Source organism: Salvelinus namaycush, chromosome 1, assembly GCF_016432855.1.
Source record: "Salvelinus namaycush isolate Seneca chromosome 1, SaNama_1.0, whole genome shotgun sequence".
Taxonomy (NCBI): domain Eukaryota; kingdom Metazoa; phylum Chordata; class Actinopteri; order Salmoniformes; family Salmonidae; genus Salvelinus; species Salvelinus namaycush.
The window spans coordinates 1,405,105-1,424,794 of NC_052307.1; the positions used below are offsets into that span (position 1 = coordinate 1,405,105).

Here is a 19,690-nt window from a genome sequence, read left to right on the forward strand (position 1 = left end):
CAGTGGTTGTGACATGGCTACTGACTTGACTAGCAGGTTGTCCACAATGTGATTCCACTCAAAGATAAGATGCCTTCACGTGTTTTATATCTGCATACAAAGCATTCCCCTGGACAGGGACGCGTGGCAGGTGTCAGTCCGTAGAGCACATTTAGTCACTTCAGATAAGATACTGGCTTAGAGCAGCACTCACATTGATATGTAAGAAAGACAGGACAAACAAAAAAACAAACCCGGTGAAAGAGGTGAGATTCGGTACCGTACTGACATATTCTGAGAGTAGGAAGGGCTGATCTAGGATCAGTTTTAGGCTTTCAGAAATATATGGACAGGAAGGACCAGATCCTCAATCACTTAAGAGCACTTCTACCCTGAGACAGTATTTTGATGATGAGTGTGGACATCCACCCTCCATTCCTTTCTTTAGGCTCCAACCACAGTTCAGTGAATTGATTTAAAGAGTAAAAGTATATTACTGGTTCAGAGTCTTGAGTTAAAGAGTCAAAGTATAATACTGGTTCAGTGAATTGATTTAAAGAGTAAAAGTATATTACTGGTTCAGAGTCTTGAGTTAAAGAGTCAAAGTATAATACTGGTTCAGTGAATTGATTTAAAGAGTAAAAGTATATTACTGGTTCAGAGTCTTGATTTAAAGAGTCAAAGTATAATACTGGTTCAGTGAATTGATTTAAAGAGTCAAAGTATAATACTGGTATGAAAAGCTCAGCACCTCTACAACTCTATGACTACTACAACCTGCCCCAGTGCCTGGGTACAGGTAGTAGTAACCTGTAACACTGGTAGTAACCTGTAACACTGGTAGTAACCTGTAACACTGGTAGTAACCTGTAACACTGGTAGTAACCTGTAACACTGGTAGTAACCTGTAACACTGGTAGTAGCAGGCACTGGTAGTAACATGTAACACTGGTAGTAGCAGGCACTGGTAGTAACCTGTAACACTGGTAGTAGCAGGCACTGGTAGTAACCTGTAACACTGGTAGTAGCAGGCACTGGTAGTAACCTGTAACACTGGTAGTAGCAGGCACTGGTAGTAACCTGTAACACTGGTAGTAGCAGGCACTGGTAGTAACCTGTAACACTGGTAGTAGCAGGCACTGGTAGTAACATGTAACACTGGTAGTAGCAGGCACTGGTAGTAACCTGTAACACTGGTAGTAGCAGGCACTGGTAGTAACCTGTAACACTGGTAGTAGCAGGCACTGGTAGTAACCTGTAACACTGGTAGTAGCAGGCACTGGTAGTAACCTGTAACACTGGTAGTAGCAGGCACTGGTAGTAACCTGTAACACTGGTAGTAGCAGGCACTGGTAGTAACCTGTAACACTGGTAGTAGCAGGCACTGGTAGTAACCTGTAACACTGGTAGTAGCAGGCACTGGTAGTAACCTGTAACACTGGTAGTACCCTGTAACACTGGTAGTAACCTGTAACACTGGTAGTAACCTGTAACATTGGTAGTACCTTGTAACACTGGTAGTAACCTGCCCCAGTGCCTGGGTAGCAGGGTGAACATGTTTAACTGCCAACTACTCTGACACCAGTATAATGTACCACTGCTGTTAATGTACTGCTGTCACAATAATAATGTGAAAATAATAAATTAAGGTTAATTAAATGCTATTTGACTCGTAAATTGCTGCAGTATAAATCAGGTAATAATGTCTGTCTGTCCGTCCGTCCGTCTGTCTACTGGTGGGCTCTGCTCTCTCTGCCTTGTAGCATGATTCATATAATATCATTGTAGGCCGACTGTAAGCTGGTGGATTATCTCATTGTATTAAGTAATTATGCAGCAGACTTCCTGGACATATTGTGGGATAAATAAAGCATTATGCGAACCTGATTTCCTGAACATACAGTGAGCTCCAAAAGTATTGAGGCAGTGATTTATCTTGTATTTTTTGGGGGGCTCTGTATTCCAGCACTTTGAATTTGAAATGATACAGTGACTATGAGGTTAAAAAGGAACACCTATGTGAGAATAGTGACCTCAAAGCTCATCACTAAGCTAAGGACCCTGGGACTAAACACCTCTCTCTGAAACTAGATCCTGGACTTCCTGACGGGCCGCCCCCAGGTGGTAAGAGTAGGCAACAACACCTCTGCCACGCTGATCCTCAACACGGTGCACCTCAAGGGTCCGTGCTTAGTCCCCTCCTGTACTCCCTGTTCACTCACGACTGCACGGCCAGGCACGACTCCAACACCATCATTAAGTTTGCTGATGACACAACAGTGGTGGGCCTGATCACCAACAACGATGAGACAGCCAATAGGGAGGAGGTCAGAGACCTGGCAGTGTGGTGAAAGGACAACAACCTCTCCCTCAATGTGAGCCAGACAAAGGAGACGATTGTGGACTACAGGAATAGGAGGTCAGAGCACGCCCCCATTCTCATCGACGGGGCTGTAGTGGAGCGGGTCGAGAGCTTTAAGTTCCTTGATGTGCACATCACTAACACACTGTCATGGTCCAAACACACTAAGACAGACGTGAAGAAGGCACGACAACGCCTATTCCCCCTCAGGAGACTGAAAAGATTTGGCATGGGTCCCCAGATCCTCAATAAGTTCTACAGCTGCACCTTCGAGAGCATCCTGACTGGTTGCCTCACTGCTTGATATGACAACTGTTCGGCATCCGACCGCAAGGCGCTACAGAGGGCAGTGCGTACGGCCCATGTAAATCACTGGGGCCAAGCTTCCTGCCATCCAGGACCTGTATACCAGGCGGTGTCAGAGAAAGGCCCTAAAAAATGTCAAAGACTCCAGCCACCCTAGTCAAAGACTGGCCTCTCTGCTACCGGACGGCAAGCGGTACCGGAGCGCCAAGTCTAGGTACAAAAGGCTCCTTCCCCAAGCCATAAGACCGCTAAACCGCTAATAGGTACCCGGACTATTTGCATTGACCCCCTTTTTTAAGCTGCTGCTACTGAGTACACCAAACATTAGGAACACCTTCCTAACATTGAATTGCAGCCGCCACCCTGTTATGCCTTCAGAACAGCCTCAATTTGTCAATGTATGGACTATACAAGATGTTGCTGGCTCATGTTGACTCCAATGCTTGTGTCAAGTTGGCTGTATGTTGTTTGGGTGGTGGACCATTCTTGATACACACGGGAAACTGTTGAGCGTGAAAAACCCAGCAGCGTTGCAGTTCTTGACATAAACCGGTGCAGCCTGGCACCTACTACCAAACCCCGTTCAAAGGCACCTACTACCGTACCCCGTTCAAAGGCACCTACTACCGTACCCCGTTCAAAGGCACCTACTACCAAACCCCGTTCAAAGGCTCCTACTACCGTACCCCCGTTCAAAGGCACCTACTACCATACCCCCGCTCAAAGGCACCTACTACCGTACCCCGTTCAAAGGCACCTACTACCGTACCCCGTTCAAAGGCACCTACTACCGTACCCCCGTTCAAAGACACCTACTACCATACCCCGTTCAAAGACACCTACTACCATACCCCGTTCAAAGACACCTACTACCATACCCCGTTCAAAGGCACCTACTACCATACCCCGTTCAAAGACACCTACTACCATACCCCGTTCAAAGACACCTACTACCATACCCCGTTCAAAGACACCTACTACCATACCCCGTTCAAAGACACCTACTACCATACCCCGTTCAAAGACACCTACTACCATACCCCGTTCAATGGCACTTAAATAATGTGTCTTGCCCATTCACCCTCTGAATGGCACACATACACAATCCATGTCTCAATTGTCTCAAGGCTTAAAAATCCTTCTTTAACCTGTCTCCCCCCCTTCATCTACACTGATTGAAGTGGATTTAACAAGTGACATCAATAAGGGATCATAGCTTCACCTGGATTCACCTGGTCAGTCTGTGTCATGGAAAGAGCAGGTATCCTTAATGTTTTGGACACTCAATGTATATTATTTATATTCCAGACTCTGGTCTCTGGTCCAGAAGCAAATATCCTGCAATGCTATCCATGTTGCTATGGGGTTTTGTATTTATACTGTGTACTGTATACTCCACATAGCTCATTCTAATATTTATACTGTAGAACATTTTAGTTACACGGTTTATACACACCGCATATTTATTTATACACTGGAATGTGTGTGTTGCATGCGTGTGTGTGTGTGTGTGTGTGTGTGTGTGTGTGTGTGTGTGTGTGTGTGTGTGTGTGTGTGTGTGTGTGTGTGTGTGTGTGTGTGTGTGTGTGTGTGTGTGTGTGTGTGTGTATTTGTGTGTGTGTTTGTGTTTGTGTGTGTGTGTGTGTGTGTTTGTGTGTGTGTGTTGCATGCGTACGTGTGCATGTGTGTGTGTGTGTGTGTGTGTATTTGTGTGTGTGTGTGTGTGTGTGTGTGTGTATTTGTGTGTGTGTGTGTGTGTGTGTGTGTGTGTGTGTGTGTGTGTGTGTGTGTGTGTGTGTGTGTGTGTGTGTGTGTGTGTGTGTGTGTGTGTGTGTGTGTGTTTGTGTGTGTGTGTTGCATGCGTATGCGTGCATGTGTGTGTGTGTGTGTCACTGGATACTTAACCATCTGCCGTACAGCCTGAGCAGGCCCAAAACTGCAACGCACACACCAGGTTCCACCAACCAATCACAGCCACTCATCATCCCCATACGGCCCCCATTTTTTCCGTAATTGTCCAATTAGAGTAGCTAACGCTAATCCCATTCATTTTAAAAACTCTGCTTTTTTTTTTTTTAAACCTTCATGTAGTCAAGCTGCTTCTGCCTATTATCGTGATAGTGTGTCTGTGGCAGGTAGAATATAATGACATTTAAAATGATGCACTTTCATTAGGGGAGAAATGAACCTATTTGAGAGGAAATGCTGAAGGTAATAATGATTAGGAGATTACCAGAGAATATAATTCCACATTGTAAATAGTGTACACGTTGAAGTTATAGGACAGGAACTGTGACACGCCACACGATAAGAAAAGGTGAAAGACAGGTTGAGGTCATAGCAGGAGAGAAACTCATTCAAACCTCTAACCCAGTAGACCCTTATATCTCTCTAACCTAGTAGACCCTTATGTCTGAGTGACAGCATCAGATATAATATATCTCTCTAACCCAGTAGACCCTTATATCTCTCTAACCCAGAAGACCCTTATATCTCTCTAACCCAGTAGACCCTTATATCTCTCTAACCCAGTAGACCCTTATACCTCTCTAACCCAGTAGACCCTTATATCTCTCTAACCCAGTAGACCCTTATATCTCTCTAACCCAGTAGACCCTTATATCTCTCTAACCCAGTAGACCCTTATATCTCTCTAACCCAGAAGACCCTTATATCTCTCTAACCCAGTAGACCCTTATATCTCTCTAACCCAGTAGACCCGTATATCTCTCTAACCCAGTAGACCCTTATGTCTCTCTAACCCAGTAGACCCTTATATCTCTCTAACCCAGTAGACCCTTATATCTCTCTAACCCAGTAGACCCTTATGTCTCTCTAACCCAGCAGACCCTTATATCTCTCTAACCCAGCAGACCCTTATATCTCTCTAACCCAGAAGACGTTTATGTCTGACTGACAGCATCAGATATAATATATCTCTCTAACCTAGTAGACCCTTATGTCTGACTGACAGCATCAGTTATAATATATCTCTCTAACCCAGCAGACCCTTATATCTCTCTAACCCAGAAGACCCTTATATCTCTCTAACCCAGAAGACCCTTATATCTCTCTAACCCAGCAGACCCTTATGTCTCTCTAACCCAGTAGACCCTTATATCTCTCTAACCCAGAAGACCCTTATATCTCTCTAACCCAGAAGACCCTTATATCTCTCTAACCCAGTAGACCCTTATGTCTCTCTAACCCAGTAGACCCTTATGTCTGACTGACAGCATCAGATATAATATATCTCTCTTAATCAATTAAACGAATATAGAAATATATCTTGTCCTCCGTTTCTCTCTAAGCCCACGACCACACCACCCATATATTCCCGGAGTACTTTAAAACCACAGATTTCCTTTAAAACCACAGATTTCCTTTAAAACCACAGATTCCCTTTAAAACCACAGATTCCCTTTAAAACAACAGATTCTCTTTAAAACCACAGATTTCCTTTAAAACCACAGATTTCCTTTAAAACCACAGATTCCCTTTAAAACGACATGAAATGGGTGGGGTGTAATTCATATCAGGGTGGGGTGTAATTCATATCAGGGTGGGGTGTAATTCATATCAGGGTGGGGTGTAGTTCATATCAGGGTGGGGTGTAATTCATATCAGGGTGGGGTGTAATTCATATCAGGGTGGGGTGTAATTCATATCAGGGTGGGGTGTAATTCATATCAGGGTGGGGTGTAATTCATATCAGGGTGGGGTGTAATTCATATCAGGGTGGGGTGTAATTCATATCAGGGTGGGGTGTAATTCATATCAGGGTGGGGTTTAATTCATATCAGGGTGGGGTGTAATTCATATCAGGGTGGGGTTTAATTCATATCAGGGTGGGGTGTAATTCATATCAGGGTGGGGTGTAATTCATATCAGGGTGGGGTGTAATTCATATCAGGGTGGGGTGTAATTCATATCAGGGTGAGGTGTAATTCATATCAGGGTGGGGTGTAATTCATATCAGGGTGGGGTGTAATTCATATCAGGGTGGGGTGTAATTCATATCAGGGTGGGGTGTAATTCATATCAGGGTGGGGTGTAATTCATATCAGGGTGGGGTTTAATTCATATCAGGGTGGGGTGTAATTCATATCAGGGTGGGGTGTAATTCATATCAGGGTGGGGTGTAGTTCTGTATTCCTATAAACATAAATAAAGGTTTAAGGTTTAAATAAGGCTAGCTTTTTCAAGCAGAAATTTGCTTCCTGCAACACAAACTCAAAAAAGTTCTGGGACATTGTAAAGTCCATGGAGAATAAGAGCACCTCCTCCCAGCTGCCCACTGCACTGAGGCTAGGAAACACTGTTACCACCGATAAATCCACTATAATTGAGAATTTCTATAAGCATTTTTCTACGGCTGGCCATGCTTTCCACCTGGCTACCCCTACCCCGGTCAACAGCACTGCACCCCCCACAGCAACTTGCCCAGGCCTTCCCCATTTCTCCTTCTCCCAAATCCAGTCAGCTGATGTTCTGAAAGAGCTGCAAAATCTGGACCCCTACAAATCAGCCGGGCTAGACAATCTGGACCCTTTATTTCTTCCTGTTACTAGCCTGTTCAACCTCTCTTTCGTATCGTCTGAGATCCCCAAAGATTGGAAAGCAGCTGCGGTCATCCCCCTCTTCAAAGGGGGAGACACTCTAGACCCAAACTGCTACATACCTATATCTATCGTACTCTGCCTTTCTAAGGTCTTCGAAAGCCAAGTCAACAAACAGATTACCGACCATTTCGAATCCCACCGTACCTTCTCCGCTATGCAATCTGGTTTCAGAGCTGGTCACGGGTGCACCTCAGCCACGCTCAAGGTCATAAACGATATCTTAACCATCAATAAGAAACAATACTGTGCAGCCGTATTCATTGACCTGGGCAAGGCTTTCGACTCTGTGTCAATCACCACATCCTCATCAGCAGACTCAACAGCCTTGGTTTCTCAAATGAATGCCTCGCCTGGTTCACCAACTACTTCTCCGACAGAGTTCAGTGTGTCAAATCTGAGGGCCTGTTGTCCGGGCCTCTGGCAGTCTCTATGGGGGTGCCACAGGGTTCAATTCTTGGGCCGACTCTCTTCTCTGTATACATCAATGATGTCGCTCTTGCTGCTGGTGAGTCTCTGATCCACCTCTACGCAGACGACACCATTCTGTATAATTCTGGCCCTTCTCTGGACACTGTGTTAACAACCCTCCAGACGAGCTTCAATGCCATACAACTCTCCTTCCGTGGCCTCCAACTGCTCTTAAATACAAGTAAAACTAAATGCATGCTCTTCAACCGATCGCTGCCTGCACCTGCCCGCCCGCCCGTCCAGCATCACTACTCTGGACGGTTCTAACTTAGAATATGTGGACAACTACAAATACCTAGGTGTCTGGTTAGACTGTAAAATCTCCTTCCAGACTCACATAAAACATCTCCAATCCAAAGTTAAATATAGAATTGGCTTCCTATTTCGCAACAAAGCATCCTTCACTTATGCTGCCAAACATACCCTCGTAAAACTGACCATCTTACCGATCCTCGACTTCGGCGATGTCATTTACAAAATAGACTCCAGCACCCTACTCAACAAATTGGATGCAGTCTATCACAGTGCCATCCGTTTTGTCACCAAAGCCCCATATACTACCCACCACTGCGACCTGTACGCTCTCGTTGGCTGGCCCTCGCTTCATACTCGTCGCCAAACACACTGGCTCCAGGTCATCTACAAGACCCTGCTAGGTAAAGTCCCCCCTTATCTCAGCTCGCTGGTCACCATAGCAGCACCCACCTGTAGCACGCGCTCCAGCAGGTATATCTCTCTGGTCACCCCAAAATCAATTCCTCCTTTGGCCGCCTCTCCTTCCAGTTCTCTGCTGCCATTGACTGGAACGAACTACAAAAATCTCTGAAACTGGAAACACTTATCTCCCTCACTAGCTTTAAGCACCAGCTGTCAGAGCAGCTCACAGATCACTGCACCTGTACATAGCCCATCTATAAATAGCCCAAACAACTACCCTCTTCCCCTATTGTATTTATTTATTTATTTATTTTGCTCCTTTGCACCCCAGTATTTCTACTTTCCACACGTATCTACTGCACATCTACCATTCCAGTGTTTTAATTGCTATATTGTATTTACTTCGCCACCATGGCCTATTTATTGCCTTTACCTCCCTTATCTCACCTCACCTCATCGGATGGGGCCACAGTGTCTCCTGACCCCTCCTGTCTCAGCATCCAGTATTTATGCTGCAGTAGTTTATGTGTCGGGGGCTAGGGTCAGTTTGTTATATCTGGAGTACTTCTCCTGTCTTATCCGGTGTCCTGTGTGAATTTAAGTATGCTCTCTCTAATTCTTTCTTTCTCTCTTTCTTTCTCTCTCTCGGAGGACCAGAGCCCTAGGACCGTGCCTCAGGACGACCTGACATGATGACTCCTTGCTGTCCCCAGTCCACCTGGCCGTGCTGCTGCTCCAGTTTCAACTGTTCTGCCTGCGGCTATGGAACCCTGACCTGTTCACCGGACGTGCTACCTGTCCCAGACCTGCTGTTTTCAACTCTCTAGAGACCGCAGGAGCGGTAGAGATACTCTTAATGATCGGCTATGAAAAGCCAACTGACATTTACTCCTGAGGTGCTGACTTGCTGCACCCTCGACAACTACTGTGATTATTATTATTTGACCATGCTGGTCATCTATGAACATTTGAACATCTTGGCCATGTTATGACCTTGTGCCTGGCAGGGTTCCATGTGGGAAGGAGAGAGAGATTGTGTGTGTGTGTGCGTGCGTGTTTACATGCTATAAGTGTGTGTGTTCCCATTTGTGTATCTGAGTGTGTATGGGGCTCATTCTGCTGAAACCTGGCAGACTGGGGGTTGAAATATTAACAACCAACACATGGCCCTCTCCTCCTCTCCTCCTCCTCCTCCTCTCCTCCTCCTCTCCTCCTCCTCCTCTCCCTCTGTCCCCAGGTCCCTGAAGGAGAGCAGCAGTAGATTCAGTACCAAGACAAACACAGTGCCGGGCCAGACATGCTGCAGGGGCTTTACATTCTAATGCCTTTGTTGGTTTTCCAAAATATGCTTCCATCTCATCCTGGACGGACTCCCAGTGTTCTCGTCAGGGTCTCAAACAGAGGTGAGGCATAGTATTATTGGTGGTAATATGTATTATTTGGAGGCTGTTGGTGATGGCATAATGGTATATTTCCGTATTGGTGATGGCATAATGGTATATTTCCATATTGGTGATGGTATAATGGTATATTTCCGTATTGGTGATGGTATAATGGTATATTTCCGTATTGGTGAAGGCATAATGGTATATTTCCGTAATGGTGATGGCATAATGGTATATTTCCGTATTGGTGATGGTATAATGGTATATTTCCGTATTGGTGATGGTATAATGGTATATTTCCGTATTGGTGATGGAATAATGGTATATTTCCGTATTGGTGATGGCATAATGGTATATTTCCGTATTGGTGATGGCATAATGGTATATTTCCGTTTTGGTGATGGCATAATGGTATATTTCCGTATTGGTGATGGAATAATGGTATATTTCCGTATTGGTGATGGCATAATGGTATATTTCCGTATTGGTGATGGCATAATGGTATATTTCCGTTTTGGTGATGGCATAATGGTATATTTCCGTATTGGTAATAGAATAATGGTGTATTTACGTATTGGTGATGGCATAATGGTATATTTCCATATTGTTGATGGTATAATCGTATATTTACGTATTGGTGATGGTATAATGGTATATTTACGTATTGGTGATGGTATAATGGTATATTTACATATTGGTGATGGTATAATGGTATATTTACGTATGTCCGAAGAGGGGAACAGACGCTTTTATCCAGATCCACTACAGTAGTGAGTCATTTAACAGACTCTTTTATCCAGAACCACTACAGTAGTTAGTCATTTAGCAGACTCTTTTATCCAGAGCCATTTACAGTAGTGAGTCATTTAACAGACTCTTTTATCCAGAACCACTACAGTAGTGAGTCATTTAACAGACTCTTTTATCCAGAACCACTACAGTAGTTAGTCATTTAGCAGACTCTATCCAGAGCCACTACAGTAGTGAGTCATTTAGCAGACTCTTATCCAGAACCACTACAGTAGTGAGTCATTTAGCAGACTCTTATCCAGAGCCACTACAGTAGTGAGTCATTTAGCAGACTCTTATCCAGAGCCACTACAGTAGTGAGTCATTTAACAGACTCTTATCCAGAGCTACTACAGTAGTGAGTCATTTAACAGACTCTTAACCAGAGCCACTACAGTAATGAGTCATTTAACAGACTCTCTGATCCAGAACCACTACAGTAGTGAGTCATTTAGCAGACTCTCTTATCCAGAACCACTACAGTAGTGAGTCATTTAGCAGACTCTCTGATCCAGAACCACTACAGTAGTGAGTCATTTAGCAGACTCTCTTATCCAGAACCACTACAGTAGTGAGTCATTTAGCAGACCTTCTTATCCAGAGCCACTACAGAAGTGAGTCATTTAACAGACTCTTATCCAGAGCCACTACAGTAGTGAGTCATTTAGCAGCCTCTTATCCAGAGCCACTACAGTAGTGAGTCATTTAACAGACTCTTATCCAGAGCCACTACATTATTGAGTCATTTAACAGACTCTTATCCAGAGCCACTACAGAAGTGAGTCATTTAGCAGACTCTTATCCAGAGCCACTACAGAAGTGAGTCATTTAGCAGACTCTTATCCAGAACCACTACAGTAGAGAGTCATTTAGCAGACTCTTATTCAGAACCACTACAGAAGTGAGTCATTTAACAGACTCTTATCCAGAGCCACTACAGTAGTGAGTCATTTAACAGCCTCTTATCCAGAGCCACTACAGCAGTGAGTCATTTAGCAGACTCTCTTATCCAGAGCCACTACAGTAGTGAGTCATTTAACAGACTCTCTTATCCAGAGCCATTTACCGTAGTGAGTCATTTAACAGACTCTTTTATCCAGAGCCATTTACAGTAGTGAGTCATTTAACAGACTCTTTTATCCAGAACCACTACAGTAGTGAGTCATTTAACAGACTCTTTTATCCAGAACCACTACAGTAGTGAGTCATTTAACAGACTCTTTTATCCAGAGCCATTTACAGTATTGAGTCATTTAACAGACTCTTTTATCCAGAACCACTACAGTAGTGAGTCATTTAACAGACTCTTTTATCCAGGGCCACTACAGTAGTGAGTCATTTAGCAGACTCTTATCCAGAACCACTACAGTAGTGAGTCATTTAACAGACTCTTTTATCCAGAGCCATTTACAGTAGTGAGTCATTTAACAGACTCTTTTATCCAGAACCACTACAGTAGTTAGTCATTTAACAGACTCTTTTATCCAGAACCACTACAGTAGTGAGTCATTTAACAGACTCTTTTATCCAGGGCCACTACAGTAGTGAGTCATTTAGCAGACTCTTATCCAGAACCACTACAGTAGTGAGTCATTTAGCAGACTCTCTTATCCAGAGCCACTACAGTAGTGAGTCATTTAACAGACTCTCTTATCTCGAGCCATTTACAGTAGTGAGTCATTTAACAGACTCTCTTATCCAGAGCCACTACAGTAGTGAGTCATTTAGCAGACTCTTATCCAGAGCCACTACAGTAGTGAGTCATTTAGCAGACTCTCTTATCCAGAGCCACTACAGTAGTGAGTCATTTAGCAGACTCTTATCCAGAACCACTACAGTAGTGAGTCATTTAACCGACTCTTTTATCCAGAGCCACTACAGTAGTGAGTCATTTAACAGACTCTTATCCAGAGCCATTTACAGTAGTGAGTCATTTAACAGACTCTTATCCAGAACCACTACAGTAGTGAGTCATTTAACAGACTCTTTTATCCAGAACCACTACAGTAGTGAGTCATTTAACAGACTCTTTTATCCAGAACCACTACAGTAGTGAGTCATTTAACAGACTCTTTTATCCAGGGCCACTACAGTAGTGAGTCATTTAGCAGACTCTTATCCAGAACCACTACAGTAGTGAGTCATTTAACAGACTCTCTTATCCAGAACCACTACAGTAGTGAGTCATTTATCAGACTCCCTTATCCAGAGCCACTACAGTAGTGAGTCATTTAACAGACTCTTATCCAGAACCACTACAGTAGTGAGTCATTTAACAGACTCTTATCCAGAACCACTACAGTAGTGAGTCATTTATCAGACTCCCTTATCCAGAGCCACTACAGAAGTGAGTCATTTAACAGACTCTTATCCAGAGCCACTACAGTAGTGAGTCATTTAGCAGCCTCTTATCCAGAGCCATTTACAGTAGTGAGTCATTTAACAGACTCTTTTATCCAGAGCCATTTACAGTAGTGAGTCATTTAACAGACTCTTTTATCCAGAACCACTACAGTAGTGAGTCATTTAACAGACTCTTTTATCCAGAACCACTACAGTAGTGAGTCATTTAACAGACTCTTTTATCCAGAGCCATTTACAGTAGTGAGTCATTTAACAGACTCTTTTATCCAGAACCACTACAGTAGTGAGTCATTTAACAGACTCTTTTATCCAGAACCACTACAGTAGTGAGTCATTTAACAGACTCTTTTATCCAGGGCCACTACAGTAGTGAGTCATTTAGCAGACTCTTATCCAGAACCACTACAGTAGTGAGTCATTTAGCAGACTCTCTTATCCAGAGCCACTACAGTAGTGAGTCATTTAACAGACTCTCTTATCTCAAGCCATTTACAGTAGTGAGTCATTTAACAGACTCTCTTATCCAGAGCCACTACAGTAGTGAGTCATTTAGCAGACTCTTATCCAGAGCCACTACAGTAGTGAGTCATTTAGCAGACTCTTATCCAGAGCCACTACAGTAGTGAGTCATTTAACAGACTCTCTTATCCAGAGCCACTACAGTAGTGAGTCATTTAGCAGACTCTTATCCAGAACCACTACAGTAGTGAGTCATTTAACCGACTCTTTTATCCAGAGCCACTACAGTAGTGAGTCATTTAACAGACTCTTATCCAGAGCCATTTACAGTAGTGAGTCATTTAACAGACTCTTATCCAGAACCACTACAGTAGTGAGTCATTTAACAGACTCTTTTATCCAGAGCCACTACAGTAGTGAGTCATTTAACAGACTCTCTTATCCAGAACCACTACAGTAGTGAGTCATTTAACAGACTATTTTATCCAGAGCCACTACAGTAGTGAGTCATTTAACAGACTATTTTATCCAGAGCCACTACAGTAGTGAGTCATTTAACAGACTCTTATCCAGAACCAATTACAGGAACAGTTAGGGTTGTGCCTTTCTCAAGGGCACATCGACAGATTTGGGGATTCGTACCAGTGACCATTCAGTTACTGGCCCAACGCTCTTAACAGCAAGGCCTTCTACAAGTCCTGAAACTATCGTCTGGTCATTGTGGGCTTTAAATGGTTAAGTGGAGAGAGAGAGAGAGAGAGAGAGAGAGACAGATGTGAACTGGGTTATGGGTGGGGGGGGGGCGTTGTCATGGTGATGATCAACCATTGAGAATCCATGAGCTTCCATACGAACATATTGAAACTCCTCAGACAAGGGATGAAAACACGACATATGACATAGTCAACATTTGATATTCAAAAAAAAGAAACACGAGAAGGAGAATAGAAAAATATGACAAAAAAATAAAAAGCAATGAAGAAAACTTTGCTTCCTGGAAACATCAGAACCACGCCACACTAAACCGGCTCTGATGTTCCCAGATACGGAATGTGGTACCGACCACAGAGTTAAAAAAGAATACATATATATTGCTATGGTTACTACTTCCTGTTCACTTCCTGTTTGAGGTCCTTTCTTACTTATCGTTTCCTATTTGAGGCTCTTTCTCTGGGGGCGCTTTGCTGGCAGGCAGCAGGCAGGGCAGGGCGTATGAGGTAAAACAGGGAGGTGAAGAAAAGCTTAACAATGGAGCTGCCAGCCTGCCAATGCCCACCACCTCATCTCAGCTGAGCTCTTGAACAATGCACAACTGTTGATGACTGGCCTGTCTGTGGTGGTTGGGGGGGGGGGGGGGGGGGGGCTTTTGGAGGGAGGGAGAGAGAGAGAGAGAGAGAGAGAGAGAGAGAGAGAGAGAGAGAGAGAGAGAGAGAGAGAGAGATGCTGCTGGGGTACAGTTATGGTCATATATGTTCTCTCTGGGTTTGATTGTCTTAACTTTTCATGAACTGTCTCCAGGAAAACTCAGGGTTCGTGTTCACTCTGTCATGTAACCTTTATTTATACAGTTTATGCTCATTGAAATAAAATCTCTGTTGCAACAGACTTTTAGTTAAAGAGGGACATTCTGGTTTACAAGAAGGACACATTAGGAGATGACTTCAAAATACACAAAGACATCTTCCAGAGTAACGACGTAGTGTCACATACTTACCCAACAAATGGCTCATCGCAAAACATTTCAATTAACGTTCTGCATTTTCAATCCAGATGAACCCCAAGGCCAGGACCATATGTGTGTGTGTTTATAAATGTGTTTCATGTTATTAGCTACGCTAATAAACAGTGTTTTAGGACTCACCACGGTGCAGCAGAGAGGCCAGAACCACCAAGCAGCTACCAAGGCTGCCAGTAACAACAGCACCAGGAGAGTTATGGCTACAGCGAAGCCGTTCGACTGACAGAGAGACAATAATACACACGTTAGATACATGTTAGACACACACACACACACGTTATACACATACACACACACGTTATACACATACACACACACGTTATACACATACACACACACGGTATACACATACACACACACACACACACAGTATACACATACACACACACACGTTATACACATACACACACACGTTATACACATACACACACACGGTATACACATACACACACACACACACGTTATACACACACACACACACACGTTATACACATACACACACAGTATACACATACACACACACACGTTATACACATACACACACACGTTATACACATACACACACACGGTATACACATACACACACACACACACGTTATATACATACACACACACATGTTAGACACATACACACACACATGTTAGATACATACACACACATGTTAGATACATGTTAGATACATACACACACATGTTAGATACATACACACACATGTTAGATACATACACACACATGTTAGATACATGTTACATACATACACACATCATACACAGTACAACAGTAGATAAACACACACACATTAAACGTTAAACACACGACTGGTAGATACAGAGAGTTTTAGACTAAAAATACTGTAGACAGAAAAGAAGAAAGATTGTAAGCATTACAGAAGCAGAAGGTAAACTCACACATGTTGAGGCGTGGATGGTGAAGGCACTAGAGATGAAGGATTTCCCGTGATTCAGACTGATCAGTACGTCCATCGACCTAGAAACACACAACGTTAACACCACACTACAAAAAGACTAGGGCCCTGGTCAAATGGAGTGCACTATATAGGGAATATGGTGCCGTTTGGCTGGGTCCTGGTCAAATGCAGTGCACTATATAGGGAATAAGCTGCCGTTTCAGACCCTATGACTTATTTAACAAGAGGTGGAGGAGGCCAAAACCAGACCCCTATGACTTATTTAACAAGAGGTGGAGGAGGCCAAAACCAGACCCCTATGACTTATTTAACAAGAGGTGGAGGAGGCCAAAATGGTGCAATTAAAAGCCTAATGATGAAAGGCAGAGCTATTTCCATATGTCTATTACACCACATCCCATTAGAGAAGTCTGTAAAACACTGTCTATTGGCTGGTTGGAGTGTTCGCCTGGCTGTGTGTGTGTGTGTGTGTGTGGGTTGAACGTGTGTGTGTGTGTGTGTGTGTGTGTGTGTGTGTGTGTGTGTGTGTGTGTGTGTGTGTGTGTGTGTGTGTGTGTGTGTGTGTGTGTGTGTGTGTGTGTGTGTGGTTTGAACGTGTGTGTGGAAGATGAAGGTGTGTGTGGAGGATGAAAGTGTGTGTGAGATGGGAAGGTGTGTGTGTGTGTGTGTGTGTGTGTGTGTGTGTGTGTGTGTGCGTGCGTGCGTGCGTGCGTGCGTGCGTGCGTGCGTGTGTGTGTGTGTTTGTGGGTTTAGCCCCTGGGCTCTGCCTTTGGCCATCTATCCTCCTGTAACCAACAGATGAGCTGCCACCTGACCGTCTGTCCTCCTGTCCGCTGCTACGGCACTGGATCTGAAATAGACCTGACCTCAAATTCACTCTTTATGTGACCTTTCTTCTTTCCACAAGTAGCCCTTTACACTCGCACTAACATGCTATACATGAGGTCAGAGGTCAGTGGCTGTACAGTAACATGCTATACATGAGGTCAGAGGTCAGTGGCTGTACAGTAACATGCTATACATGAGGTCAGTGGCTGTACAGTAACATGCTATACATGAGGTCAGAGGTCAGTGGCTGTACAGTAACATGCTATACATGAGGTCAGAGGTCAGTGGCTGTACAGTAACATGCTATATATGAGGTCAGAGGTCAGAGGTCAGGCTCTGTGCTTCACAGCTCTGTATGGGTTTTGACTGACAGACGTTCTGAACTTGAGCACCTCACGCCACAAGAAGTTGTCCCCATCCCTCCCGGTAATTAGTCAACTTTTGCTCTTTTTTTTGTTGTCTGATTGAGGGAGATGCTGTTAATTCAGAGGACTATCGATTTTCAAAGATGAGACGTTGAGGAATATAATAAATACCGCTTTGATGTGATACAAGCAAGCCAAACACCCAGTCCAAATGTGCACTTCACATTTCCTAATCATAAAACTCATGTACTAAAACAGTGTCACCGTTTATGATCACCATGTTAGATTTACAGTTACAAGATGACGTCATATCCTGGGTAGTTCTGAACAGAATAAAGACTATGTTAGATTTACAGTTACAAGATGACATGACGTCATATCCTGGGTAGTTCTGAACAGAATAAAGACTATGTTAGATTTACAGTTACAAGATGAAATGACGTCATATCCTGGGTAGTTCTGAACAGAATAAAGACTATGTTAGATTTACAGTTACAAGATGACATGACGTCATATCCTGGGTAGTTCTGAACAGAATAAAGACTATGTTAGATTTACAGTTACAAGATGAAATGACGTCATATCCTGGGTAGTTCTGAACAGAATAAAGACTATGTTAGATTTACAGTTACAAGATGACATGACGTCATATCCTGGGTAGTTCTGAACAGAATAAAGACTATGTTCGATTTACAGTTACAAGATGACATGACGTCATATCCTGGGTAGTTCTGAACAGAATAAAGACTATGTTTGTTTAATGTGAATTAAATTCAGTCTTGTATCAGGTGAACTGTTACAGTATGTCCTCACCTTTGACCTTTGGTCTAATCACTTCCCCATTATCTCCAAACTGTTCCCTTTCAATTGCTACCATGGTTATGCATATGCTTTTCACATTTCTTCTGTAAAAAAACATTTACATTTAGGTCTATTTCCACGACTGTAAAGGGTTAATACCAGCCTTCCGAGTGGCACAGCGGTCTAAGGCACTGCATCGCAGTGCTTGAGTCGTCACTAGAGACCCGAGTTCGAGCTCAGGTTGTGTCAAAGCCGGCCGCAACCGGGAGACCCGATTGGCCCAGCGTTGTCCGGGTTAGGGGAGGGGTTTGGTCGGCTGGGATGTCCTTGTCCCATCGCGCTCTAGCGATTCCTTGTGGCGGGCCGGGCGCATGCACGCTGAATTCGGTCACCAGTTGCAGGTGTTTCCTCCGACACATTGGTGCGGCTGGCTTCCAGGTTAAGTGGGCAGTGTGGCTTGGCAGGGTCGTGTTTCGGAGGACGCGTGACTCTCAACCTTCGCCTCTCTCGAGTCCGTACGGGAGTTGCAGCGATGGGACAAGACTGTAACTACCAATTGGATATCACGAAAAAGGGTGAATAACTAAACAATTTATGTCCATTTAAAAATGAGTACGCCACATGATTTTGTGTCTGTGACTTGGCGTTGACTGGTATTGTGGAATACATTAAGGAGGGGCTGTGTCTGTGACTTGGCGTTGACTGGTATTGTGGAATACATTAAGGAGGGGCTGTGTCTGTGACTTGGCGTTGACTGGTATTGTGGAATACATTAAGGAGGGGCTGTGTCTGTGACTTGGCGTTGACTGGTATTGTGGAATACATTAAGGAGGGGCTGTGTCTGTGACTTGGCGTTGACTGGTATTGTGGAATACATTATTCCCTCTCAGGAGACTGAAAAGATTTGGCATGGGTCCTCAGATCCTCAAAAGATTCTACAGCTGCACCATTGAGAGCATCCTGCCTGGTTGAATCACTGCCTGGTATGGCAACTGCTCAGCCTCCGACCGCAAGGCACTACAGAGGGTAGTGCGAACGGCCCATTACATCACTGGGGCCAAGCTTTCTGCCATCCAGGACCTCTATACCAGGCGGTGTCAGAGGAAGGCCCTAAAAATTGTGAAGGACTACAGCCACCCCAGTCATAGACTATTCTCTCTGCTACTACACGGCAAGCGGTACCGGAGCGCCAAAGTCTAGGTCCAAGAGGCTTCTAAACAGCTTCTATCCCCAAGCCATAAGACTCCTGAACGTCTAATCAAATGGCTACCCAGACTATTTGCATTGTGTCCCCCCCCACTCCCCTCTCCCTCTCTTTTACTCACCTGCTACTCTCTGTTGTTATCAGCTATGCGTAGTCACTTTAATGTACATGTACATACTACCTCAACTAACCGGTGCCCCCGCACATTGACTCTGTACCGGTACCCCCCTGTATATCGTCTCGCTATTGTTATTTTACAGCTGCTCTTAAATTACTTGTTACTTTTATTCCTTATTCTTATCTGTATTTTTTGAAACTGCGTTGTTGGTTAGGGGCTTGTAAGTAAGCGTTTCACTGTAAGGTCTACACCTGTTTTATTCGGCGCATGTGACTAATACAATTTGATTTGATTTGATTAAGGAGGGGCTGTGTCT

General features: G+C 44.0%; 1 protein-coding gene across 2 annotated transcripts in view; it reads right to left on the reverse strand.

Annotated features, from left to right (window-relative positions):
• LOC120017345 (anthrax toxin receptor 2-like) overlaps window positions 1–19,690 on the reverse strand; it is a 137,305-nt gene that overhangs the window by 85,838 nt on the left and 31,777 nt on the right. For both annotated transcript variants that reach the window (XM_038970875.1, XM_038963754.1), the window contains 2 exons: window positions 16,039–16,117; window positions 15,253–15,348 (listed from right to left, as the gene is read on the reverse strand). In XM_038970875.1, coding sequence (XP_038826803.1) covers window positions 15,253–15,348; window positions 16,039–16,117 — 175 coding nt within the window. The remainder of the gene's footprint in view (window positions 1–15,252; window positions 15,349–16,038; window positions 16,118–19,690) is intronic.